Source organism: Lepus europaeus, chromosome 2 (assembly GCF_033115175.1).
Source record: "Lepus europaeus isolate LE1 chromosome 2, mLepTim1.pri, whole genome shotgun sequence".
Classification (NCBI taxonomy): Eukaryota; Metazoa; Chordata; class Mammalia; order Lagomorpha; family Leporidae; genus Lepus; species Lepus europaeus.
Genome location: NC_084828.1, coordinates 161576629 through 161603874, shown reverse-complemented (window position 1 = coordinate 161603874; position 27246 = coordinate 161576629). Strand labels below are relative to the sequence as shown.

Here is a 27246-nt window from a genome sequence, read left to right as displayed (position 1 = left end):
GGCGTAGCATGTAAAGCTGCCTCCTGAGATGTTAACATCCCTTATGGGCCTCAGTTTAAGTTTGTGCTGCTCCACTTCTGATCCAGCTCCCTGCTATTGGCCTGGGAAAAGCAGACTGCCCAAGTGCTTGGGCTCCTGATGCCCATATTAGAAACCCAAATGAAGCTCCTGGCTTTGGGCTTCAGCCTAGCCAAGGCCTGGCTGTTGTGGCTATTTGGGGAGTGAACCAGCAGATGGAAGATCTCTCTCTGTATCTTTTAGAAAGGAGGGGAGGCTGGCAGGCTACCTTGGCCCATGAACCCATTCACTAGCCCTTTGATCAGGACAGGACTGAACCCCAACGATCCAAGAAAGGCAAGACCATGTTGCCTAACCACAGGTTGTACAGAGGTCAAGAGGTGAACATTTAGGGAGTAGGCAGCAGGACAGAGAAAATGACAGCAATTGCACACTCCAGAAACTGGAGGGGCTCCTCTCCAGCTCCATCTCATGAGAGATGAGACCCCTGGAACAGCTAACACACACAAAAGCTGCCTTTGTCAAACGTCCATACTTCTAGTGCTTCAAGACTATCCACTTAGTCACAGACCACTGTGGTCTCCGGATCTGTGTGTCATATTTTTTTCTTAAATAAAATGTAGAGGATATGTTTGTTTTACTACCACAGAGGCAGAGCTAGTATCATTTTCCATAAATAGAAGGACTTCCTGGCTCCTGGCTGTTGTAGGCATTTGGGAAGTGGATGGATGATGTCTCCCTCTCTGTTGCTTGGTCTTCCAAGTAGATCCCCCCAAAAATAAACATTTTAAAATAAAAAAATAAATAATAAATAGAAAGGCAAAATATAAGCAGAGCTTGCAGTTCAACTGGTTTTGTATATGAAGTTTCATGGGCACAAAGCTCACTCATTTGTGAACCTCTCACCCCAGAACAGCAGATTCCACAGACACTGGACAGCCTACAAAGCCTCAAGTATTTGTTATCTGGTCATTTAAGAAAGTTTGAGGGCTAGCATTGTGAAAAAGTGGGTTAAGATACTGGGATGCTAACAACCCATATAGGCACTGATTCCAGTCCTGGCTACTCCAATTCTGATCCACCTCCCTGCTAATGCACCTGGGAAAACAGCAAAAGATGGCTGAAGTGCTTGAACCCCTGTACACACATGGGAGACCAGACAGAGTTCCTGGCTCCTGGCTTTGTCTTGGCCCAGTCCCAGCTATTGTGACTGGGAGAGAACTAGTGGATGGAAGATCTCTCTTTTTCTCTCTGTCTCTCCCTCTCTCTCTCTCTCTCTTTGAAACTCTGCCTTGTAAATAAATAAATCTTTTTTAAAAAGAAGAGGTTTGCAGGGGTAGGCAATTGGCCTGGTGGTTAAGACCCCAATTAAGACACCCATATCCCACAAGGGAGGGCCTGGGTGTGATGCCCAGCTGCGACTCCTGACCCCAGCTTCCTGCTAATGTAGACCCTGGGAGACAGCAGTGATGGCTCCAGTGACTGGGTCCCTGCTGCCCACAAGGGAGGCCTGCATTGATTTCCTGGCTCACAGTTTCATTCCCCTGGCCACTGGGGGGCATCTGGGCAGTGAAGCAAAATACGGGAGCTCTCTCAGTCTTTGTCTCTGGGATAAACAACAATTAAAACGCTGCTCACAACAAAAGAAAATACCAAAGTTTGCAGAGCTTCAAAATAAAAACAGTTTTGTCCTAGTTAGGCACTGTTGCTTATCCCTTCGGTTTAAAAGTGAGATTGGGGGGGCTGGCTCTGTGGTGCAGCAGGTTAAGCTACCGTCTGTAGCACCAGGATCCCATTTGGGCGCCAGTTTGAGTCCTGGATGCTCCACTTCCAATTCAGCTCCCTGCTAATGCACCTGGGAAAGCAGCGGAGCATGCCCCAACTGCTCATGCCCCTGCTCCGGCATGGGAGACCCAGAAGAAGCTCCAGGTTCTAGGCTTCAGATCAGCCCAACTCCAGCCGTCTCAGCTGTTTAGGTAGTGAACCAGTGAGTGGAAGCACTCTCACACTCTCTCTCTCTCTCTCTCTCTCTCTCTCTGTAACTCTGCCTTACAAATAAATAATTTTAAAAAGAAAAGTGAGATTAACAATGGTTAAAAAAGTATTAATTAAGGAGGTACTGACACCAAACTGAGATGTTCTCACTGTTAATCAGTGTTTGAAGGGCACTAATTTTATCACCATATGCCTTGATTATTCCTTAAAATTATATTTCCTATTCCTGTGTGTAGAGTTGACATCTGGAGAAATATTGTGATAAAGGAGTATGTATATATGTATAATATTACTATTATATCATTACTTTTATATAATAATATAATCATATATATATAGAGAGAGAGAGAGAGAGCACACACCTTGGGAGCAAATATGAGGGTATGAAACACTGTGCTTTTTTAAGCCTTAAATGCATGCATGAATTAATCCACCATAAGACAAGCAAAGTGCGGTACACAGGGAACCGAAATTATGGGTGCATTCCAGCAGTGTGACTTCAGGCCGGTCTCTCAGCCTCTCTGAATCTGAATACGGTCCCTGTCCTACCTGCCGCTCAGGATGGCCTGAAGTCTGGGTGTGAGCTCCAGCTGTCACAGGCCTGGCACCTGGCTGACTGCATAAGCCTCCTGCTGGAGAGGGCAAACCAGGGCTAAGGTTTGCCTGGGAGAAGGGAGACGACAGATCTGGAGGAAAGTCAGGCCCCTGAGTCCCGGGTAAAACGGGAGACACAGAAGGCACCAAATGAGCCAAGACTGGATGAGGGTCTGGGGGACTTCGCTCCCAGGGTGATGTGGCTGGGGTGTGGGACTGCCTGGAGACCCCATGGCCTCACCTTGATCTGACTGCAGCGGGGGTGGCAAGGAGGCAGCAGGTGCCCTTTCTAACACCCCAGTTCGGTTTTCTCCTCGGAGTTGGGTTCCATGATACCAGGATACTCTCCCATTCTCTGATTACACAAGTCTCGCCATCTCCGGGCAAATGAGCCTTGTGCCTCCCACTTTACCAGAGACGAGGGAAGCGGATATTTATCCAAGATACTGCATCTGCGAGCTTGAGTTTGAAAGTGGTGACATAATATTTGGGGCTGTCCATCTTCACCACGGCTTTATGAAGAAATCAGAAACGAACAGAACCCTTTGCTCAAGCACCTACAGCACTGTGGTTATTATAAGGAAAAACAGCTGTGGCACCAGCACAGAACTGTGTTACCACCAGAAGAATCAGAGAAAACACCTGTTGTTCGCTCTGTACCTACCGTGTGCCAAGCACGGAGCTAAATGCACCACCTTCCTGAGGTCCAAGACACCAGACAACCCTGCCAGGTCGCTCTGATGATCCCCACCCTATTCCACAGCAAGCAGAATTACGCAACTTGCCGAATGGAGACTGTCAGAGGGCAGGGCTGTACTTGAACCCAGCTCAGGCCAAGTTCAAAGCCCTTTGTTCTTTTCCCTTGCTTTGTTCTGTTGTGCAATGGAAATTTCTCATTTTTGTAAGGTGAGAATGTACTGAGTGTCCCCTCTCCAGGAGACAGGCAGCAGGGAGAAACGTGTTAGTAAAGCTGAAGGAATTTTAATACTTCCTTTGCAGGCTGAGTGTTAATGGGCTTCAAGTCCCACAGTGGCACTGACATCACTGGCTTGCTGGTGCCCGAACGGAATTTGTTTTTCTATCTCCCGGACAGATGCAGGAAAACATGAATATTTGGCAAGTGGAAAGGGACAGTAGATTTTTATTTTTCAACTTCTAGGGCTTTGTGGGATATGGAAATATGAAGTTCCCAGCCTCTGCTCACTTTGGGAATTTGTGTGCCCTGGAGCAAAAGGAGAAGGTGGGGGGTTAATGAGCAGACATGGAGATCACAAACGGACCCTGGGCACACAGTAACAGGCTGCGATGCAACATGGGGACAGATGAAGAAATAAACTAAAATTAGAAAGACATTAAGTGCCCTGGTGATGATTTTTATGTAATTTCCCGAGTACACAGGGCAACTTACAATACGAATTTCCTTGTTACTAAGCCAGTAAAATGCAGCAGAAGCAATGAGCACATCAATATAATTTGTGCACCTGCAAAGGTGATTTTAACTGAGGTTAAGTGCCTTTGGTGGGAAAGGTTTGTTTTAATGCAGGTTCAATGCCGACAGGAAAATGAGCAAAACACAAAACTGCCAAAATTCTCATGTGGAAGTATCTGAGCGTCCGGACAAAGCACATTCATCCCGGGCAATCGACCCATGGGGACAGCCATGTCTACGGTAGAAATCGAAATGTAGAGACTTTATAAAAAGCTGTTTTTAAACTCAATGTGCCCCAAATGAGAAGGTGTCAATGAGCACTCTGGGACTCTTTAAATTCCGGGATTATTCAGTTGCTCTGTTCTACAGATACACTTATGAATGGTCACAGGGAAAGCTGCTATGAAATCAACACTGAGCACCCTTCTCCAACAGAATCAAAGACATGTTTTGCCCACTCTTCAAGGTCATGGGTCACATCAACATAACCTCAAAGAGCCATGCAAAAAAGAGACTGCCTTTGTGAATCCATTGCCAGTGGTTTCCGAAGGGACAGAAATAGAACGGGGGTGGCAGCCACAGAGCCTTCCATAGTATCTTTGTTGCAGATATGGGGGTGGGGTGGGGAGAAGGGCAGGGGCCCAAGGGAACAAGGTCAGATGGTAGAGGCATCCCGGGGTCTCCTCCTGTCCCAGTACTGAGCCTCTCCCCAGACCCCTTCTTGTTTCATCAGTGAGTAAGAAACAAGAGGGCCAAGTTTTGGTGAAGGTGGGTCCACCACTACCACTTGGCCATCTCCCATCTTGACTGAGCTTGGGCCCTGCTCTGTGACCCAGCTCAGCTCAGTCTTTTTCACTGGCAAACACTCCCTGGGATCTAATGTCTTCTAGGGGAGGGAACCACAGGAGGAAGCCGCTTATGGAAACACTGTTGTCTAAACAGGATTAAAAGTATCAATTCGCAGTTCACGCCTGGGCTGTTAGCACCAGCGTTCATCTGACCCAGGTGGAAAACATAACCCCAGGGAAGTTGAAGAACTTGTCCTGGGCCCTGAGCAGATAAGCATATGCCTGTCACTTGAATAGATTCTCATTGAGAGTTGCTTCCTGTCCGACAAGGGTTCAGAAAGTAAAGCTGGGGAGAGGCTGGGTTGGACTGTCTTTTTTCAAACGGTCACATTTTTACCATTTGGCCAATCTAACTTCACTGGGCACTGTGCTGAGTTCTTAGGCCATAAGGTGAGGACATGGTACTTGGCATTCACAGTTTCATCACCAAGCTAGACAGACTTGGTGTGTAACGACTCACATGTGAGTATAGTAAGTCTGCAATTCATGGAGGTACACGCAATACACTACAGAAACACAGGAGTAGAATGGACCACTTGGCCTAGAATGTGGGGTGACGTTAGGGGAGGAAATGACATTACAGCAGGTCCTGGGGTCTGGCTGAAGGAGGAGGTAGAAGCATCAGAAAAGAGGAGGTATGAAGCCCATGGTTGAGCATGGTCCAGCGTGGCTGGGGTGTCTACTGGTGGGAGGTGAGTCCCGATGCGGGGAGCCGTAAGTGGACACCTGGTAACTGGGTGAACCACGGGTAGGCAAACCAATGCCTATGGGCCCTTCATCTGTGTTTGCCAATGAAGTTTTATTGGAATATGACCAATTCTGTTTGTTTATATATTTTCTACATAACTTTATATACATATAAATATATATTTTTATATATATTCTTTATATATTTTCTATATAACTTCTTTGTTATAAAGGCAGAATCGAGTAATCAAGATTGAGATCATGGGGTCCACAAAGCTAAAAATATCTTTGTAAATGTTTCTTAAATATTTGCACTACTCATTTTGATTTCCCTAACTGACTCAAATGCAAATGGCCAGGCTTTCTAAGGAGCATGACGTTAAACCTCTGCTGGTCATGGACAATTAGCTGTTCATCTATACCATAAGCTTGTCTGGACATCTTGTGCAATCCCAAATTTAATGCTTTCATTGGTTGTTTCTCTTTCATTTCAGGGCTTTGCCATGTGCTTTCCAGTGTTGATATCACTACAAGTCTCCAGCCACACCAGCCGAGACCCATCACTCAACTGTGGGCCACTCTGCCTCCTTTGCTTCTTTCTCCAATTCTTCAAAAAGTTTTGTAACACTTAGACTGCTGCTAAAAATTAATTTTTTTATTTGCCATTCCCACTTTCAAATTCAAGGCCAACAGAAAGCTATTCCTGTGCAGAAAAGCTTGCCTCCTCCCACAAAGCCTTTGCAACACAGAAGGCACACCCACCAGCATTTACAAACCAGGAGAATGAAGAAATAATCATACTCTTCTGGTCCTCCACATTAAAGGATTTCTTTTACTAGTAAATCCCCTTACACATTTAAAGTCAAATGTGATCTATAAAAATTAAATTTGCACATGATTTTCTAGGGAATACAACTCTAATATACAGCAAGGAACGTGGTTATTGTTTTATTAACCATTGGCAGTAAAATAGAGTAGAAAAGGGAACTGAGTGTTAAAAGCAGCTTTTTATGGCATGCAGTATATATTCCAGTTCGAGAACAGACTTTATAATCAAACTATCTGGTGCCCTGTCCCTTTCTGACTGTGTTTCCTTGGGTAAGTTAGCTAAGCTTTGCATGACTCAACTTCGACACTAGCAAAAAGTGGCCAGTTTGCAATGACCCTGTCTCCTGGGTTGTGTGAGAACCACTAGGATAGAGCATTATCGGAGGTTAGAACAATACCTGGCTCTCAGAAAACAACCTGCCTCCTTATCTATCACTATAACCTGAGTGTTAGATTTCCTTGGTCTTATCTTCCCTCTCTCCTACTCCAGCATAAAGAATGAAGAATGCATTGGGAACAGCCCTGTGGGGCTCCACCCATCATGGGGGACAGGAGGTCATTTCTGTCTGTCTCATTCCTCCTGGAGGAGTACTATTCTAGATTTCTGGCCCACCAAGCTCTTAGGATTGACACAGAATCCACACCTAGCCAGTGCCAACATTCTGTCCCCTTGGCAAAGCAGTGTGTCCAAAGAGGGGTGCACAACCCAAGTCAGGCCAATGAGACACCATGCCGAGGCTCTGGTGTGCTAATTGAGATCTAAGTGTCTCCTCTCATTTTGCAGGGTCAGCTATTGGCCTAGAGCTGTTGGGAGCCATCTTTGTTAGACACAGAGAAAATCTAAGAACAAAGCCAAAGCAGTGAGAAACACAAGGTGAGAGACAACGCCTTGAAAACCAGCAGGCGCCCTGAGTCCCATGCAAGTGACTCTGGACTTTTCAGGGATGTGTGTCAATTTTTCAGTGCAACCCAGTTTGAGCTGGGTTCTCTGTCACTTGCAGCTAAGGGGCCCGGCACAGCCGAATGCAGTAACATGTCCTATGGCGAAAACTGACTGTAAATCTTGCTCGTCTTGCTGCTGTAGAGAAAGCGAGAAAACATGGCAAGGGGAGGTGGCAGACTTGAACTTAGCTTTCATTCTGCCTTCCAGCAAGCCAGGGATCACTGGGAAAACTGTTTCATCTTTCTGGGTCCTAGAGTACTCGGACGTCAAACGAGAGGCAAGTGAAAATCAATCGCTAAGATCCCTTTTCAGTTCTAACATTCAACAAGTATCTATTATTCTTGGGTTCGTTTCTGATGCATACACGGTGGTATAATTGGTTACTGACTCTCATATTTGCCCACTTCCTTCTGTTTCAACTTCTAAAATATTCTATTAGACTCTCAGTCCCTATATACCAAGTGTTTATTTCTTCCTCTTCAATTTCCTTCTAAGAAAAATATATTTATTTTTGTATCCTTGGACATAATGAACCCATTTTCTTCCCATTTCTATATTTTAAATCTAATTAAAGTGATAAGTTCCTTGAGGGCTGAAGCTAGATTTTTCCTGTGGGTGTAAACATTATTTTTTTTAATTGCCAACCAAGCTGCCAGTTTCTGCAGAGCAGCAGGATATGGGGTTTAAGTAATGTAAGCAGGAAACGGGTCTCCAGCCCACACAAAATAAGTGCAAAAGTACCGATCTTCCCTGTGTCCACATCTGGCTTACTCATTTATAATTTCAGCCCGAACCGAAATTCTCCCACAGACAGGCAGCAGGACAGCCACGTCTACAGAATGTGGGCATGAGCTGATCGTCTCCTGAGTCTCCCGTACAAAGACTCCAGCTCTCTCAGGTCATCCTGCTTTTCTCCACAGTGGTAGGCAGGATTTGGGGCCCAAGCAAACGCCAGCGCCCAATCTCCGCATTTTTTTTTTCTTTTATTTCGAGCAATGCAATAGCTCTGAAGTTTGGAAAGATCAAAGGGAACTGGATGAAATGTGGTCAGATGACTTATCAGCTACACATAGAATCGCCCAGGGGAGAAAGGCTCTCCCTGCAGGGAGGGTACACATGGGTACTTCTCAGTGTGATGACTTTGTCCGTGTCTGTCCTGAGCACCCTACTTATGAACAGGACCCCAACTTCCAAGACCTTCAGAAAGGACACTTCTTGACAAATAGAACAAAACACCCTTCAGCCAATGCGGTTTCACAGGGCTGGAGGATTTAGAAACACAGTGATGCCAATAAGGACCTGCTTTCTGTCTTTGTCCAACAGCGTGAATGCCTTTGGCTTTGGACCGTGGCTACGGGAGGCCTTGTTCACACACAGGGCAAAGGACAGTGCTCTGGTCTCAAAATTCTGTGTGTGTGAGTCTCGGGTTCCCTCACCCTAGATGGACCTAGGAGACATGTTCACACCTCTAAGGGATGAGCACACGGACGGTCTTGAGTTAGCAGAGTTGATTCCAACCCTGAAGCGTTGAGGTGTAAAAGCTAACTAAAATCTAAGAACAGTTAGGAAAGGTAGGGGTGTGGGTTACCAGGAAACAGGTACACCCTAAGAGCAAGATGCAGGAAGAAAGCCAGGCTCTCAGCTGAGCACGCCCAGGGCAAGGCTGCCTGGCTCCAGTGGCTTGCCCTCCTTAGCCAGTCTTCTGCTAGGGCCACATTTCCCAGTTGCAAATCTGAGAGCCTTTGAGTCATAACATAATTCTTCCCAAGCCACTGTTGGATCACAGCTGGCTTGCCTGAATGTTTGTCCCATGCTCTTGGAGGGCAATGGCCCTCCAGAGTCCCTACACAGTCTCACACACAGAGTGGCCCTCACCAAATCCCAAGTCATAGGTGATGAAAAAGCAGCAATCGCACAAGTGCTTCACCTGACACCCAACCCTCTGAGTTCCTGGGGTCTGCTGGAGCCATGCCCTGGAGCCAACAAGAGACATCAATAATGATTTTGTCTTTATGAAAGAATGCGTATTTCAGTCCCTCATTGTCAGGTGTTGGTGGACCATTAACCAACTTGTAACTTACTAAGATGTTCTCTTTGGCATTAATAAAATGTATTGCTGTTTGGAAGATGGGACTTGGAGAAGACAAGCTCAGGCAGGTTTGGAAATGTGCCAGTGCTCCAAACTTCAAAATGTTGCTTCCTCCAGGAAAGTTATTTGGTCCAACCCCACTAGAAAAGGGTGAACAAGAAGCAAGGTTCACAGTTGTGCCTCTTGCATCAACTTATCCACACATGCAGGCAAAGATCCTGATTCTCACTGTCAGAATGTGGAATACAGCCACCAAGCAGCTATGTGACACGCTTGGGTTCCTAATAGTCCCAGAATACGCAGTGAGTTAGGATCCTCTGTGCATCCACGACACCCAGGGGCCACCTTTGCACCAACCATCACTCAGTTAATTTTTTTTAAATAAATCTCCAGTGATTCCATTTTCACGGCATCTCCTTTCACACCCACCCCCAGCAATAGGTCATTACTGTCATGTCTGAATTCCACATGCTGGCGTCCTCCACGGTTTGATTTTGGAAGCAGAGCAAATACATCTATAGATAAGGCAAACAAGGGAAACGTCTTGTCAAGACCCCACTTACATTCTTTGGACATTCCCACTTCAAAGCACTTCTGGAGCCGACAGTACTGGCATCGATTCCTGGTGACTTTATTAATAACACAGTTCTTATCTCGGTGACAAGTGTAAATCATGTTCTTCTGAATACTTCTGCGGAAAAACCCCTGCAAGCAAGCAAGAAGATGAGAAAACTAAGTAAAACAACCGGGCTTCCAGAGACATCCAAGCCGACCTTATCAATGCATTGCCTGCTCTCTTTGAATAACGAAGTGATGGCAGCAGCAAAGTTTCTTAGTTCAGACCTTGCAATCCTCATGAAATACTAATAGCTCTCCCTTTGTTGCTAACGCAAAAGCCCCTTTTAATCAAAAATAAGACATGACTGTTATTATCTTGCTAAAGGAAAATTAATACCAAGCTGATTCGCTTGGAAAACATCAGGTGGAGCTGGGCTCCCTCCAAACAGGCTCAGCCTCCTAACCGCCTCGCTGGCTGCACGATGATTTCAGGTAAGCCCACTACCAAGAAGCCTAAGGTCGGAAATACGCACTTGCAAAAGAAATTGTTTGGTTCCCACAAGAATTAGGTCTTTTGAAGGAGTCTTCTCTGAGTTGGCTACATACTTAGCTTCTGTGATGATGTTGAAAACATGATTTAATTGACAAAGTGTTTAGAAAAACATTATCCAAAGTCAGAACCAAGGTAAAAAAAAAAAAAAAAGACTCTCTGCTCATTCAGCGGCACGTGAGTGCTTTGCTGTCTTATATGGTAGCCCAGGTGGCTGTCTAGATCAAAATTAATAAAAAATTAGATAAAATTAAAAATTCAGTTCCTCAGCAGCATTAGCTACACTTCAGTCAACAGCCACCTATGACCAGTGGCCGCCATGCTGGATAGAACATATACAATCAACTGCCACAACAGTAGAAAGTTGGGTGGGGAAGCTCTGTACCATGGCATGGACTGATGAGCCCACCATAGGGTCACATGACTCAGGACAGGTACCTTGGTTTGACTTACTATTTACCACTGATGGGACCGAGACTGTGCAAAGACTGGAGAAGAATGGTCGTTACAAATAATCTTTGTCTAGTGTGGGTGCAAAGTATTGCTGCCCAGATGAAAAGCAGTCTCAAAGACAACTGTTTAATTGCATCATAGGATGGTAACCAGCTTTGTATCTAACTTTGCAATATTACTCGTGCATTTTTTTCCCTGTTACCAGTTCCCTCTTTTCCTTACTTGCTTCCTTCCTTCTTTCCTCCCTACTTTTCTCATATCCTCCTCTGAACCAGCTTTGTCAACCAACTGTTCTCACTAACGAGTTACATTTTGCACATGTACTGAATGAATATTTGCATTCACTTTTTTCAGCTGTCTGAGAAGTATATTTTTATACAAGAAGTAATTTATTCCAATTGTGAAACACTGATAATAAAACACAGTGGACGTTAGGTTTAGTGATCGAGGGCCCCAGCCTTCTGCTGGTTCCTCACATCTCTAACCGTACAGCTTTATAGACAATGGATAATGCAGTGGTGCTTACCAAATACAGTGGGTGGTGCAGGGTGTACCTGCTGTCTTCCATCTTGTAACTGCCCAGTGAGAACCTCTCTGAGGTTATAAGTATGGAAACCAAGGAGCTTCACCTTATTGGTTGTGATGTGACTTATATTTCCATGAGAAATAATTCCCTCGAATGTAAGAAACACACCACTGAGAGTGTTGAACAGAAAATACCACCCAACCATCTGAGTTCAACTTTCCCTGAAGTACATTAACACTACAGGAGGCAGAACCAAAAACATTTAGAGCTGAGATGTATTAGCAAAACAAGCTCATGTAGCACATCTTGTTTAGGATATTTATGTGGGCACCCTAGGATTTTAATGTCTAAATAAACATATTTTTACTGGCACAGTTCAACTGTAAGCGCCTGGAAATCTTGTTTAAGGTTGGCACTCCTGTCACATATCCCATACACATGCATTTTCCAAGAAAACACAGTTTATTTTTGTACCTCTGAGGTTACAAATATGCTCAGAATCTAAAATAACAGGTTATACATCCTCCAAAACCCTAACAGAATCTGTGCGGAGTGGTCACTTCAAAACATATCTGCCCTACAAAAAAATCCCTACAGGCCACGCTTGCAGCCAGATGTACAAACTCAACTTCCAGCAATTTCCACAGCTCTTCTGCCCAGAGACAGCGACACTGCGAAAGGTACGGTCTTTCCTGCTCGTGTGAAGAAAGCAAGGTATGTACAAAGGTGACCGCCTCTGTTTATTAAAAACCAAATATTCAGTTCAGCAAATTCTTAGTGAGTGACCACGGAGGAAGGAAAAACAATCTCATGAAGTGCAAAAGAAAGAAGAAGAGAGAATCAGAGAGCTTTATATGTCACTAATTACCCAGTCAGCATGGTTCAGTAACAATGACGGCAGACACTAAATCGGACTTCTTGGTTTTCCAAATCAGATTTTTGGCTGGATTTCAGGAGAAGGTCTAAGTTTCGGTAAATCATTTCCACCATGGTAGAATACTTGCTGACTACAATATATGCTATGCGGTATTTTTATATGTGGGTTGGGTAAACCAAACAGAAGTTTGCATCACACAAATCCTCCTTCCACTCGGTTGCTATTATGAAAGGGTACATAAACCTTGCTCCCTTGTAGACCACTGCTTTGAGGAACAAGTGTGTGGGAGGGGTGGGAGGAGGGGAAAGGGGCCTATCCCCATAGCCCCTAATTTTATTTCCTTAATATTTTTATTTAGCTAACTCTTCCCTTTATTTTTACCATTATTTAAAATAGAAACCTTTCATCTCTGGCTTAGTTGGAAAACCAGCACCAACTGTCAACATTAGAAGGCACTCATAAAACAAATACAAGAAAGTCAGATAATAAAATAATCAGCTGTTATTTCGCTCTCACTGGATACTGGATCTGCGGAAGGCATGGAGCCCCTGGCCCCCTCACTCCTGCTGAACAGGGAGCTGAGCAAGCGTGACAGACACGCATCAGCACGGACTTGAGACTTTCTGGGGAGTTCAGAGAGAAGAAACAAGTTTCTTACCACGCTAGGCGATGTGATTCAAAGCCACAGGTCTGTCCCACCTGGAATTAGGAACCTCAAGCTTTGGGCAACAAAACTGTAACCCAAAACTTGCCCGATATGAAAATGGGCTTTGGAAGTGCTAGCTGCATGTGAAGCCAGTAGGTAGGTGGACACTCCTGGAGGAGAGAAGACTGCAAAGCGGAGCCTATAAAAAGGAAGAGTGTGGGCTCATTTGCAGGAGCAGGCTCTGGGGAAGGAGGAAGAGAACTGGCCTGGGACCTGAGCCCCATGCAGCTACGTCCTCATTACCACTGCGAGGCCTTGAGCAGATCTCAACCTGTCGGGGCTATGCTCTCTCACCTCTGCAAGGTGCTGGCCAGCTCTAAGTTCCTGGGAGCCCAGCTGTAGCCCTACGCCAGGGAGTGATGAGTTGGGGTGGCTTGAGAGTGAAGGTGAGGGAGTTTCTGTGTGCAAAGGACATGGCCAGGGAGGAGGTGGGCTTTGACGACGACGGAAAGAAAAACCCTGCATCTGCACGGGCGAAACAACGATGCCTGAGACGGACCTGAAGCTTCCAGGACACCAGTGAGAGAGAATTCAGCTGCTGCCTGTGTGGCTCTTAGAACTGAATTATTTCAGCTGCTCTGTGGAGGACTTCAGGTGGGTATCCACTGCTCACTTGAAGCTGGAATGCTACCACGCTGTCTCAAGAGCTGGGGGCAGAATCTCTCGTTTTTTAACACCAGGACCAGGGATCCTAATGCCACAAGTCTACTCTTTCACGTTACTGAAACTTCCTTTTCCCAGTAAACCTACGAAGTTTCCATGCAGTCACCTCATCCAAGAAACCTTTGCCACCCGATCTAAGCACAAACAAATGCTTTGTCTTCCAGGCAACCTTGGTGTTTTGCTTTTACTTCTACTTTACAACAGCTCAGGATGATATTTAAAGTATTCATCAACAGCCCTGTCTGCCCCAGAGGTTACATGGCTGATGTGGGGGGGAATGCCAGTAGACAGCTGCAGGTCACAGTTCAGGAGCCCAGTGGGCATGGTGCCATCTTCCTGGATGGGATGCAAGACTCCTAAACAGGGGAGAAAGATGAGCATGGAGGGTGGCTCCAAAAACGAGAGCGGACAAGTGGGTAGGGCCCAAGGCAACCCCAGGAAGTGCCTGAATCTGCTTCCCTGGAACCAGGAAAGTGGACTTGGATGGTGGGAGGGACAAACTCAAGGAAGTGACTTCTCAACAACTGGTGGGGAAGTATTTCAGCTTTCCAATTGCTACAAAATTGTTCTGTCCCATACCAGCTGGGTCCCCAGGGATGGAACCCAGAGTAAATATCTGATAAATAACCACTGACTGAATTAATGAATGGTGAGGCTAAAACCAGAGCCAGGGCCATAAGCCTGGATCTGTGATATCTTTGTCCTTCAAAATGTTCCCCAAAATTGAACGCATTCCTGGAGGATGATACTGCCTTTACTGAAGTCACTGAACAGCCAGATGGTGCTCAAGTTCATGGAAGACCACTATCTGAGGCACAATCAGGTGGCACATTGCACCTCTCTTGGTTAGCAGAGACTTGTACAAGCTAATGATGAGTTTTGTGGTTAATCATAGCTTCTGTTGGGTAATCATGACTTCCGTTGGTTAATTACAACTTCTCTTCATTAACTATATTTTCTTCTGTTTGTGATAATCAGGGCCAATGATCCAATTTACCGCCTACATCAAGAAGATGGATCTGCATCACAAACCGAGTTGGGTGTTTTTTAACAATGGATTTTGCAACCTTTTTTACCTCACGCTGTTCCATTTTTGCTATCAAAGAACCGGGGTCCAACCAAAAAGGAAAAAAAGAAACCAATATGGTAGAGACGGCCAACACGCACGTTTGAGCCACGTGATTCATGTATTAGCAATACTAATGGAATGCCCATATCATACTCAGATCACTTCTTCCTCACCTGGACAGTTCCAAGCACCACTGTTTCAACTCATCCCCTGTGATCTATAGTGCAGAAACAATGCTAAGTCAAAAGATAACTGAATCTTCTATATCCAAATACGTCTTTTAGATAAATTCCTACTGTTCATAATTCCCCTGTGGGACTAGCTGTAGCTCCCGCATCTACAAAGGGCATGGAGAAAAGTAGCTCCTCTCTCTCTTCTTCACATGAAGATATGATATTAAGCAAGGCCACTTTTCTCTAAATCGTTGCTCTAGTCTTTTTCCCCAAACAAGGACCCTGTTTCGTCTTCCAGTTTCCAGATGTTATCATAACAATATTTCCTGCTGTTTCCCACAGAGAGTGATTTTTGTTGGTTTAGATATTTCTCTAGTGATTAAGACAATTAGGCGTTAGAGGCCGAGGTTGTGGCACAATGGGTTAAGCTGCCACCTGCAAGGCCGGCATCCCGTACAAGTGCCAGTTTCAATTCTAGATACACTTTCAATCCAGCTCCCTGCTAATACACACGGGGAAGCAAAGGAAGATAGCCCAGGTGCTTGGGCCCCTCCCACCCATGTGGGAAACCTGTATGGAGTTCCAGGCTCCTGGCATTGGCCTGGTCCAGCCCTGGCTGCTGCAGCTATTTGGAGAGTGAACCAACAGACTGAAGATCTCCCCCCAGCCCCATATGTCTCTGTAACTATATATCCCAAATAAATAAATAAATCTTAAGAAGAAAAGAGGATTAGGCTTTAGTTCAGGCACATGCCGATTTAAACTCTGACTTTGCCAGCTAATATCTATGTGACCATGAGTGAGTTAAGCTAAGTTCTTACCTTGCTCGTCTGTAAAAAGGGGATTATAAAAGTACCTACCTCACAGAGGATCACTGTTTGTCTCTAATGAGGAAAAGCATGTAAAGTGTTAGTACAAAACTGAGGTATATGGCCCAGTGAATAGTAGCTATTGCTATTCACAAAATCTCTTTTCTCAAAGCTTTCTTCTGGGTCATTTCCCATACGTGTTCTGTGTTTAAATATTCTCAAGTAGGATGAAGGATGAACAGTGTTCTGGATCTCTGAACAATACCGTAAATGGACAACGTCATTGATTCCAAAGGTCATCTCTGCATTTTCCCATTCGCTTATCGATTCATTCACAGAACGTCAATTAATTCAACTGGATGTTGTAGGCTATCATGAGGCACACAGGGATGTGTAAGGCACGATCCCAATCCTTTCTCCATGTATAAGAAGTGATAAGTGCCGGTGCTGTGGCGCAGCAGGTTAATGCCCTGGCCTGAAGCGCCGGCATCCCATATGGATGCTGGTTCTAGTCCTGGCTGCTCCTCTTCTGATCCAGCTCTCTGCTATGGCCTGGGAAAGCGGTAGAAGATGGGCCAATTCCTTGGGCCCCTACACCCACGTGGGAGACCTGGAAGAAGCTCCTGGCTCCTGGCTTTGGATCAACGCAGCTCCAGCTGTTGCATCCAGCTGGGGAGTGAACCAGCGGATGGAAGACCTCTTTCTCTCTCTCTGCCTCTCTGTGTAATTCTGACTTTCAAATAAATAAATAAATATTAAAAAAAAAAGCTTAAACCTGTGACACTGGCATTCCATATGGGTGCCTATTCAAGACCCAGCTACTCAACTTCCAATCCAGCTCCCTGTTAATGTACTCGGAAAAGCAGCAGAAGATGGCCCAAGTCCTTGGGTCCCTATACACAAGTGGAAGACCTGGAAGAAGCTCCTGGCTCCTGGCTTTGGCCTGGCAAAACCCCGGCCATTATGGCAATTTGGGGAATGAACCAGTGGATGGAAAATCTCTCTTCTGTTTCTCTTCCTCTCTCTGTAACTCTGCCTTTCAAATAAAAAAAGGAAAAGAAAAGAAAAGAAAAAGATGTCAGGTGAATACTAATGTAGCATTTGGCATCAAGCCATGTGATAAAAACTTTAATGGAAATGGATAGTGAAAAAGTGCCTTGTGCATAGTAGGCACACATAGAATATTTACTGAATAAATCAAGGCCGTAGGAATTGAAAGGCCTTACTGAACTGGCCACTGATCCTAGCTCTAATGAAAGTGTTGGACTTGAATTGCAGGCTTCCATCCAGGAAGAATATTTTGGGTAAGCAAGGTAAGGGGTGAAGGGGTGCAGGGAACAGAAGGCAGACCAGGTAGACAGGTGTGAATGGGGTATGTGTGTGTGAGAGACACAGCTGGAAATGGGGTTGATGTTCACACCGAGGAAGAACTTGAAGGCCAGGCAAACATTACCAGGGAGACAAAGTGCTCGTCTAAGAGTGGGGAGGGCAAGAATTACGTTCTCCCAGGGTTGCCCAGAAAGCTGCTCAGCACCGACAGGATCTTATTTAACACATACTAAAGTAGACACTGAATTCTGGGTATCAATACAAATACCTAGTATCTTGAGCATGCCCATGGTGTGGGCAGCAATGTAGCCACAGCATCCTTGCTTTCTGAAATAATGGTATAATCTACTAACTCACATTTAATCATAAAACTCTTGGTGAGAATTCATACTACGCTGTTTTCCGTGGAAGCTGTCTTTTAGCCACAGAGCCATTTCTATCAGGTTTAACATGCATAGAACACGTCATGATTGAAGAAAGGCACTAAATAAAGAACGTTTTCTTTCTTTTCTTTTTTTTTTTATAAAAGGCAATTTGGTACCATATTTAGTCATAAGAAGCGTTGGGTCAGGAGAAATTCATCCAAAAAGCAGTGTGGGAATCTCATTTATTGGAACTTGGCTGCTACAGAGTTAATTTCTATCCCATGCAAAGTTCAAAAGGGTAATCTCTCCTTCCAGAGTGAAAGAAGGCAAGGAAAGTGTGGAGTGTTCCTTCATGGCTTTCTTTCTTGGCCACCGTAAGGAAAAGGTTCCATCCTGGCTCCAGCAAAACTTAAAGAGGTGACTGTCCCAGGCAGGTGGTCACCTGCCCAGCAAGGGGGGTGCCACTGTGCACCACAAGCCCGCAGCCTCACAGCCGATTCCCACTTCCAGGCAGCAGTAAAGATAGGAGGGGAGTGTGGAATAATCCCATCGTAGCCACTTTGGGAAACATGGTTTTCAGACCAGGAAACACGTTGCCTTAAACAAACAAAAAACACCCTCCGGAGTCCAGTGGAAGTCTATGCGTGACAACGTTGAAAAGTTATTAATAGTAAGATTTGGGTGGGGAGAGGGGAGAGAGAAAAGTGAAGACCTTTTCACCCCACTGAAAGACAATGGGTGAGAGGGAGGGAGAAAGTAGAAAAACAGCCCAGTGTTTTGATGACACAGGTTTCCTTCTGAGCAAGGGAGGTGGGCACGGACTGAGTGCACTTGGCACAGATCACACCAACCTGCAGAGGGGCCAAAGCGCTGGGCCACACGAGGACAACAGTGCAGAGTTCCCACTGCAAACGGGAAAGCTGAGTGGTCCTGAAGGGGAGAGGCTCAGTTTAAAAAAAAAAAAAAAAAAGCAAAGAAAAGAAGGAAAGCAAATAATTCCCCAGCAGGACAGAGTCTTGGGTTTGGGCATTTAGTGACGATGAGAGAATGGCAACAGCACGGATTCAACTGCTCTGTAGCCCTGAAGCCCCGCAGTCCACAGCGCCTTTTGCATGAACCCAATTGAGGAGTTTTAGGCGTGCCTTTTCTCACCTCCCCTGGTCCAGAAGCTTCCTCTGCACACCAGCTCCTGCCTAGGTTAGCAAGACGAGCTCCTATTTTGAGAGACGCCTAGGCAGTGATTACCGATCTAGCAAAAAACACCATCTCTGTGGGAACTAATCTTCCCGAAAGAGTACGATGACGGCATTTTCCCAAACGTTGTCAGATGAACCCCTGAGAGCTCAACCCCCGTGAGACCCAGAGGCCATGCTTCTCAATCCTTCTAATCCTCAATTAATTAAAACTCCCCAGGAACACCGATGAAAAAGTGGTACGTGTTCTTAACCGCGAACCTGAACTCCCATCACCAGCGATCAAGGTCTAAACTTCCAAATCTGGGGATGGCTCAGGGAGGGGCAGAGAGTCAAGAACTTCAGCTCAGTCATTTATTGCAGAGGACCTTGATCCAGGGGAGAACTGCTACTGAGTAATACAAACTGGAAACCCACAGTACGGAGAGATTGCATGGATAAAGTATCTTTTAATTTAGGTGGGAAAAAAAAATGTCTTTTTGTATTTCTAAAACACGACCTTGGCTAAAATGACTTTTGAAAATAACCAGGCAACACACAGGTCTGGCTGCCATCACCCCGTTCTAATTGGTAGGTAGCAAATGCGTCAGGTTTTGTGGTCCACCATCTCCAAAGAGACCTTTTGGGGACAGCGTTTCGTAAGGCAAGTAAACACCGTTGGTTTTAAACTGGCTCCTCTCACAAAGTGGTTTGCTCCGGGCAGGCTAGCTTCCTGGGCCTGTGACCTTGGCATTTCCACAGGGCCTCTCCCTCTTAAAAGGGTCCTCACTTGGCTTCCTATTCTGCTGTCCCCGGCTGGACACTCTCTAGAACTTTTTTTTTTTTTGACAGGCAGAGTGGATAGTGAGAGAGAGAGAGAGACAGAGAGAAAGGTCTTCCATTGCCGTTGGTTCACCCTCCAATGGCTGCCGCGGCCAGCGCACCACGCTGATCCAATGGCAGGAGCCAGGTTCTTACCCTGGTCTCCTATAGGGTGCAGGGCCCAAGCACTTGGGCCATCCTCCGCTGCACTCCCTGGCCACAGCAGAGAGCTGGCCTGGAAGAGGGGCAACCGGGACAGGATCGGTGCCCCGACCAGGACTAGAACCCGGTGTGCCGGCGCCGCAAGGCGGAGGATTAGCCTAGTGAGCCGCGGTGCCGGCTTAGAACTTTTGATCAAGAGGCAAGTGTTTCCATTTTTGCACAGGGTCTTGCAGATGACATAGCCAGTCCTGGCTCAAGAATAGCATGGGCAGCAAATGTCTGCAAGCCTTTTCCTTTGTGAAAATGTAGAAAAGTCTTGGAAGGTCTCTCCTCTCCTCTGGTTGACCCTGGGCGGCTTAGAGACTTCGGACCAGACAGAAGTAAGTAGTGCACAATCACACCCACCCTCCAAGGTGTCCCCTGTGGGGAGCACTACGAAATTCCACCATCTCAGCAAAGGAAAGCCTTCCAAGGAGGGATTTTATGATTTACAATTGGGCTTGACTCTCTGCATGGATGGGAAGACATTGGTGGTGGTGGGAGGAGTGAGGAGAACAGAGTTTCCTTCCAAATAGCACACCTATGTAGGCATTCCCAAGGACGCCCTGACTGGCAGCCCTCCCTGGGGGTCTCGGACCCTCAGCTGAGAGAGAGTGAAACGAAAGGTAGACTAAGAAGGGAACGATTGCAAGGCGGAGCCGTTAACCAATTAGCCAAAGAATTTCTGTGCCGCAAGCTAAATATTATAAATATGATACCTCGGGGATCCTTTCAAGTCTGCTCAAGAGTCTGAGTTAAGACGAGGTAAGGAGAAACACTGCATAACTGGGAAAAAAAATCTGTAAAAATGGGGGATTTCACTGGGCTCCACGTAGCTTTCTTTAACGTTGGCCTTGAGAATGTACTTTAAGCCAACTAAAGACATCTGTTTTCTAGATTACTTGGGTCAGTTATTCTGTGCCCTTCCATGGTGAAACCCATAGTTACCGATTTATTATCAGGATTACTCTAAATATAACAGGGCAAGAAGCCAATGAATCTGAAGTTTTTAAATTCTCAATTATTCGACTGAGCAAATGTACCAAAATAGCTCCTCAGCTACGGCCCAGGAGTTAGCAGCCCCCAGCTGCTTTGCACATTAATTACGAATCTCATCCGGACCTAAATGAAAAGATTCGCCTTTGCATTGAAATGGGAAAGGGGCGGGGGGGGGGGGGGGGGTGGGGTGGGGGGGTTGGAAGGTAAGCAGGAGAGAGAGAGAAAACAGGCTCAAATATACGTCAACTCTTCACGGAGGAGCAGGCCTTTAACATCTCTCTTAGAAGTCTGGAATGCAGTATTTTCGCCATCCACAGAGCCAGGCCTCTGCTCTACCCTAACACAGTGGTGATGACAATGCACATCACCATGGCAACCCTTCATATTGCATGATTCATACCCTTTCACAGACACCAATAATTATGATGTACTTGTATTGTTTTATGACATTACGTTCCCAAATTAGTACAGAAAAAAATATGCTTGTCCACAATTACGCGTCTTTTTTCAAATTTATTTAATTTTCAGGGCCACTTTGGGATCTTTTTACTCAAATTGTTCTCACTTATTTGCTATGTGAACGACTATGTCCGAACTTGAAGTAGAAGGGTAGAAACACAGCGGATGCGAGGGCAGGAGAAGGGAAGGCAGCCAGCCATGTCCATTTAAGTCTTCAAGAGTCTGACAACTGGAAAATAACGGGGATTTATTGGATGTGCCTTCTGCTTCTCCTCACCACAGACACTGCTCTGACAGTGCAAAAATCTCACTAAGTGCATGGAGGAGATACCGATGAAGCTTCCTGTTCTCAAAACGGACTCTGTCCTTGTATGGAAAAACTGTGGTGGCTCCAGGCTCTGGCCCCATCATGCCAAGAGCATTCTTCCAGTCACAACCTCTAAGCAAGGAGATCAGCAAAACCCTGGAGAGCCTGTCTGGGCCCTGGCAGTTGCTCAGATCTTCACTCAGTCCCATGTGGGTACCTGGGGACTCTCCTCTGTTCCATGCCTTTGCACGTGCCAAGCCCTACGACTCAACATCCTTTCTGCACCTTGTGCTCTGGTTCCCACCTGCTCATGGCTCAAGACACAGCCCCCAAGAAGGGTCAGCCACTCACCAAGCATATCCTTTTGTAATACCCACTCTATAGCACAATGCTTGGTCTCTGTGTCTTTCTTCCTCAAGCCAGGAGTACCTTGCAGGCAAAGATGCCTCTTCATCATATTTGTGATGGAGCAAGTGCACTTTTGAAAGGTAAAAAAAAAATTATATCATAAAATATTGTGTAGATAGTGCTTGCAGAAGGAAAGGGAAGAAAAGAAAAGACCAGCAAAGAACCCTAAATTCAATCAATGGATCGACTACCAAAATTCTTAAAGGAAAAAGCAAGTTACATTTCCCAAAGTACAACTCACATATCATAAATTCAGGCAGTAATGTTAATCTAATGATTTATCTCAACCTCCCTTCTTTCTGACTCTGAATTAGCAAAAAAAAAAAAAAAAAAGGCTCAAATTCCACCTACAGGCTCTTCTTTCTTGATCTTTAAAATTAGAGTAGCTATATTATGTCAGCATGGTGCCAAGATCTGAAATTAAATAGGTCCCCAATGCAAAAGGCAGAGTTCTTTTAAACAACATGAACTTGTCTACAATTAGCACATTATGGCTTCCACCTAAGCACCGTGCTATATAAAAATACACTCCTGGCCCTGCTGCTGTTTCAAAGACCACAGCTTTTGTACTTTCTGAATCTATTTTGCACGAGAAATTTTAGCAGAATGCGTCCAATTAATTTTTTAAGTGTTACGTCTTAGCTCTTGCACTCCACACCTGACTTCAGTTGACATAAAGAGGAGCAGCCTTTGGACGACACTGGAGAGCAGGGGAAAAACTGTCCCGGGAATATGAGGCACCCGCCAATTAGTTCGATTGTTCTCCAGTTTTCAATTAAAGGCAGCCTAATGGATGTAGGGGGACTTGTTTTATTTTCCCGGACAGAGCTCTTATTTTTAAACTCTTAGCTCCATTTTCCCAAAATTGCCGGCTCTAGACAGACGAGACATACATCTTGAGTGCTATCCTATTTCCTGTATCAAAATTACATCTTTCTCTTCAGTGGCTACTTCCCATCTGTTTCACCAAGCTCTCTGCTGCCCAGGGCAGCTTGTTCATGGCTGGTGGGCCTTGATGTTGTAGCCTGTTCCAGAAGATGGGGTGTCAGACCCTGTGCCCGGGGCTGGGAAGGTGCATGTGGGAGCCCTGGGGGTGCTTCACCCCAATTCTGCCCTCTTCAGAGAACCGTTCCGTGGGATTTATAGTTACCCTTCTCATGCTCTCAGAGGCCAAAGAAGATAACTGAGGAGGGTGTGTTTATGTTGAACTCATCCAAAAACACTTAAGTCTCTCACGCATCTGCCTGAGTGTGGAATTTGGGAACTGTTTCCTTTAGATCAAACAGGACTGAAGATTTCCTCAGACATGGTTGGCCTTCTTCCTCGGAACACACACATTTTCTGGATTGATATTTTTATCCAGCGTTTTCTCAAATGAATAATTAGGAGAGATCCGAAGGCAGGTGTAGGGAAGAGAGCTGGACCCCATAAATCACGGTGAAACAACATGTAACCATCAAAGGTCTGGGCGGCCTCTAGTGCACAGTGGAGCAGGTTTATTTCTGTGGTGCAGCACTGTCCCCAGACTGGAGGAGTCTGGAGGCTGCCAAGTTCCCTTCCTGCTACGAGCAGGCGCAGCAGCTCTATCAAACCCCTTGGGACTGGACCAACAGCACCCTCAGGCGTGGAACATGAATCCCATTATCCTGGTGACTGGAGACTGAAGGTGTCTACAGAGAGAAGACGTTAAGGCACCGTGTACTAACTCCTATTTGTTTTCAGCATCACCTGGGTTTACTGGGTTCAGACCACAGATGACTGCCAGAGACACACTAGGGCTGGGCATGACACCCCAGCAAGCCCTCCAATAGACCCCGTGAACACACCAACCGGGGTCACCAAAGTGGCGCCTCCGCTCTGCCAAGCAAACACAGAGGACTGCGAGGAGCCCCTCGATGGAGATTCTGAATCAATTCGTAATTTCTGGTTTCCAAATGGCTTTTAGGAGCTTGCTTACCCAAACTCTCAGCACATCATCGCTTCTCATTTTTAATTTTTGTCCGCACAGGGCTCCCACATTACACCGACCTGAATCATGGCCTCTCATCTTGTTATCTTCATGAGGGCAGGCTAGGGTATCAGGCAAGCCTTTGCGTGATAGGTGTCCTCATTTATAGATTGAAAAAAAAAAAAAAAGTGCCAGACATAAATAATTTAAAATCTATTGTATCAGTGTGTGTACCGGCAAAGCAGGCGGATGATTTTTCACTTTTAATTGTGCGGAGACCTTATCTGCTTGGCTGAAAGCAGAGAGTGCAGGCGAAACCACATCACACGCTGAAGAACAGGGAGGCCCTGGGGTCTATGATTTAAAGCCAAAGGAACCTCTTGAGTGGAGGAGGCGAACGCTGCTAAGGGAAGACGTAGAGGCGCTATTTATGTCTGCAATGTGTGTCTATTACCCTGTCCAACAAGAATGAAGGCAGGACAGGGCCAGCTTCTTCCTGGACTGCATCAGAGACACCAGGCGGTGCCCACCACCCTGCAGCCCCCCAGAGAGCCGCCGCGTGTGAAGGAGGAGGAGACGCCTAGCCTTCCTCCCTCCGCCCCCCTCCAAACCTCAAGAGCGACATAAAGGAAGAGAAATCGGAGGAGACCACGCTAGGTACGTCCCACACGGTCCAAACCTCATCCTAATCGAGTAAAACCTTTACAGCACAACGTGTGTGCTTAGATAATGAATTACTGCTCAATGATTGGAACTGCGTGGCAGTAACACCGTGCACAGGACACAATGCTCATCCCCAGACTTTCAGAACGAGCCCCGAGGCCCCTCCTGCCCCTGACCTCCATCACTAGGTAGTGCGCGTGCTCGCCGTAAAGGAGGTCATTAGCACCTGAGTGGAGAATAACTCTTCCCCCACTCAGCAACGTCCACATCAGGTTGGGTGAACTGATGCATGCAGCGCGCTCGGGAACGTGCAGGTAATACCCACAGGACTGCCCTTGTGCCGTTTATGGAGTTGAAGACTTGGCCCTACTCCCGAGCTTCTTGTAAATCAGCACCAAATCTAGAACTCTGCCTGGCTTTCCGCAGATACCCTGTGCGGATGGGGGGAGGTTGCCTACGGGGACCACAACCTTGGCTAAGCTGCCTCTGTTGTGGCTGCGGGGTGGCTGAAGAGAAAAAGCACCACACCCAAGTGCAGAGGGGTGAGGGCAGGTTCCCTTCTTGCCTTTACCTGGCATGGGGACCGTGGGCAAAGTGTCCAGCTGCCCAGGGAGTTCCATTTCACAGATCTGACCTGTTCTCTGTGTGCCTTCCAGGGATGGTGTTTGGGATCCCCACGTGTGGGGAGAAGGGAACGCAAGCTCATCGCATTCCCAGCAGGAGCCTCGGCCCTCCAGCTTTTCTGGTGGACATGGCTGCTGTGGTTGAGATGCAAAGAGCCGACGGAAGCCCAAAGTCTCCCAAATACGGGACCTTTCTGCAGACAATCAAAAGCCCGCAAAATACCCAAACTGGTAGCAGGGCGCCAAAGTGAACTGCGTCACGCTGATACTGATGTTTCGCTTCCACACTGTCAAGTGTAATTTGTGGCCGTCCGCCCTCGTGAAAGCCCACAGTCGGCCACCGCGCTGTGCTTCCCCCTCCGGACCTCAGCACCCAGCCACTGCGAGCTTCCCCCTGAACTCCTGACCTTGGCAGCAATTATCCCCGGAATCTAGACAGCCCCATCATCACCTCAAGCCAGCGTACGAGGGGAGCGGCAGCCGGGGATGCGCTGCCTCCGGTCCCGAAGGGAACCAGAGTGAGGCAGAGGGTCCTGCTCTCCTTTCCATCTGGTTTCTCCAATAAAAGGGAAAAAATAAATGGAAATGAAAAGTATACAATTAAAAAAAATTACATTTAACTTCCTTTTGCTAATGCCTGTTGGATGATTTCTGGCCTGGCAGGAGACTCCAGATGGGCTGTGTAATGAACATAATTTAATACGAGGAACTGGAGTTCGCAGAAACACACTTCTCCCAGTCAGAAGGTAGCGGGTCGTCTCACACTGCTTAATGCACAACACCGGGGCAAGGCATCCCATTTCTTTTCTTATTGCACATTGGCCTTTAAACCTCCTATCAGTATGGCCAGGCCCAAAGCCATCAAAACCACAAGCTGTCACTCTCTGGGAGGAGGCAGGCGGCAGGGCACGCTCGCCCAAAAGCCTGGAGACCACTGACCACTCGATGCGTTTTCCTCCAGGGTCCCAGGATTTATATCACCAATTAAGGCCATAATGAGAGCCCCAACTTGACCTCCCAGGAGCAAGAATTAATTAAGCACAGTATTTCTTAGTAAAGAATGACACTTTTCCAAACGAGTTAGACAAGGTAGCCATATTTCCCGCAGTTACTGCACTCGCACATACAGTCCTAATTGTTAACACAAACAGATCCAGGGGCACTGCTTAGTTTATGCTTGCCATTTGACAGTAAAAGAGAACAATGTTGACTTTTATTCTTATTCAGGGGGCAAAGAGAATATTTTGAGTATATGGCAGATGGGTGAAGCACCACATTGTTAACCTCCAGGATACCTCTTTCAGTTACTAACATCACCAAAGAAAAGTATGCTTCTATGTTCATGTTTCTTAACCTCCCTGCTTTCAAAAATGAAGACTTCTGTTTTAAACCTATTTGTTCCCCCACGTTCTTATGTAAGTTCATACATTTTGTAAGTGAGGTTTCAAAGCTTGGTTAGAGCTTCGTTTTCTGAACTACACGTCGGGTAGCAATCCGGGTCTAGCAGACTTCCGCAGAGGAACAAGCACAAATGCTTCAGGTTGTGGATCACACAGTCCCTCCATGACCACTGCTGGGAAGAGCAGCCATGGACATTACCAAGTGCATGGGCTTCTCCCTGCTAATGCACTTGGGAGAGCAATGGAAGATGGCACGTGGACATGGCTGTGTTCTAAGAAAACCTGATTGCCAAACCCTGAAATTTGAATTTCGTATCATTTTCATGTGCCATATTATACTGAAAAAATTTTTCAGAACATTTAAAATGCAAAAAAGAGGCAAGTACACAGCCTGGTGCTAAGATTCTGCTTAGGATGCCTGATTCCCACATCAGAGTGCCCGAGTTTGACTTCTGGCTCCTAATGCCAGCTTCCTGCCAATGTAGTCCCTGAGAGACAAAGGTGACGGCTGAAGCAGTTAGGGTCCTGCCAGCCACAAGCTGGCCAGGATGGAGCTCCAACTCCCAGCTTCAGCCTGGCCCAGCCCCAGCTGTTGTTGGCATTTGGGGAGTAAACCAGTGAATGGGAGTTCTCTCTACCTCCTAAATAAATAATAAACTTACTGTAAATAAATGATAAATATATATAATATATAAATATATATAATAATATATATAATAATAATATATAAAAATA

General features: G+C 46.1%; 1 protein-coding gene across 2 annotated transcripts in view; it reads right to left on the bottom strand.

The window, feature by feature from the left end:
• RARB (retinoic acid receptor beta) overlaps positions 1-27246 on the bottom strand; it is a 177094-nt gene that overhangs the window by 94260 nt on the left and 55588 nt on the right. For both annotated transcript variants that reach the window (XM_062215375.1, XM_062215367.1), the window contains exon 3: positions 9995-10136. In XM_062215375.1, the coding sequence (XP_062071359.1) occupies positions 9995-10106 (112 nt within the window). In that variant the 5' untranslated portion in view covers positions 10107-10136. The remainder of the gene's footprint in view (positions 1-9994; positions 10137-27246) is intronic.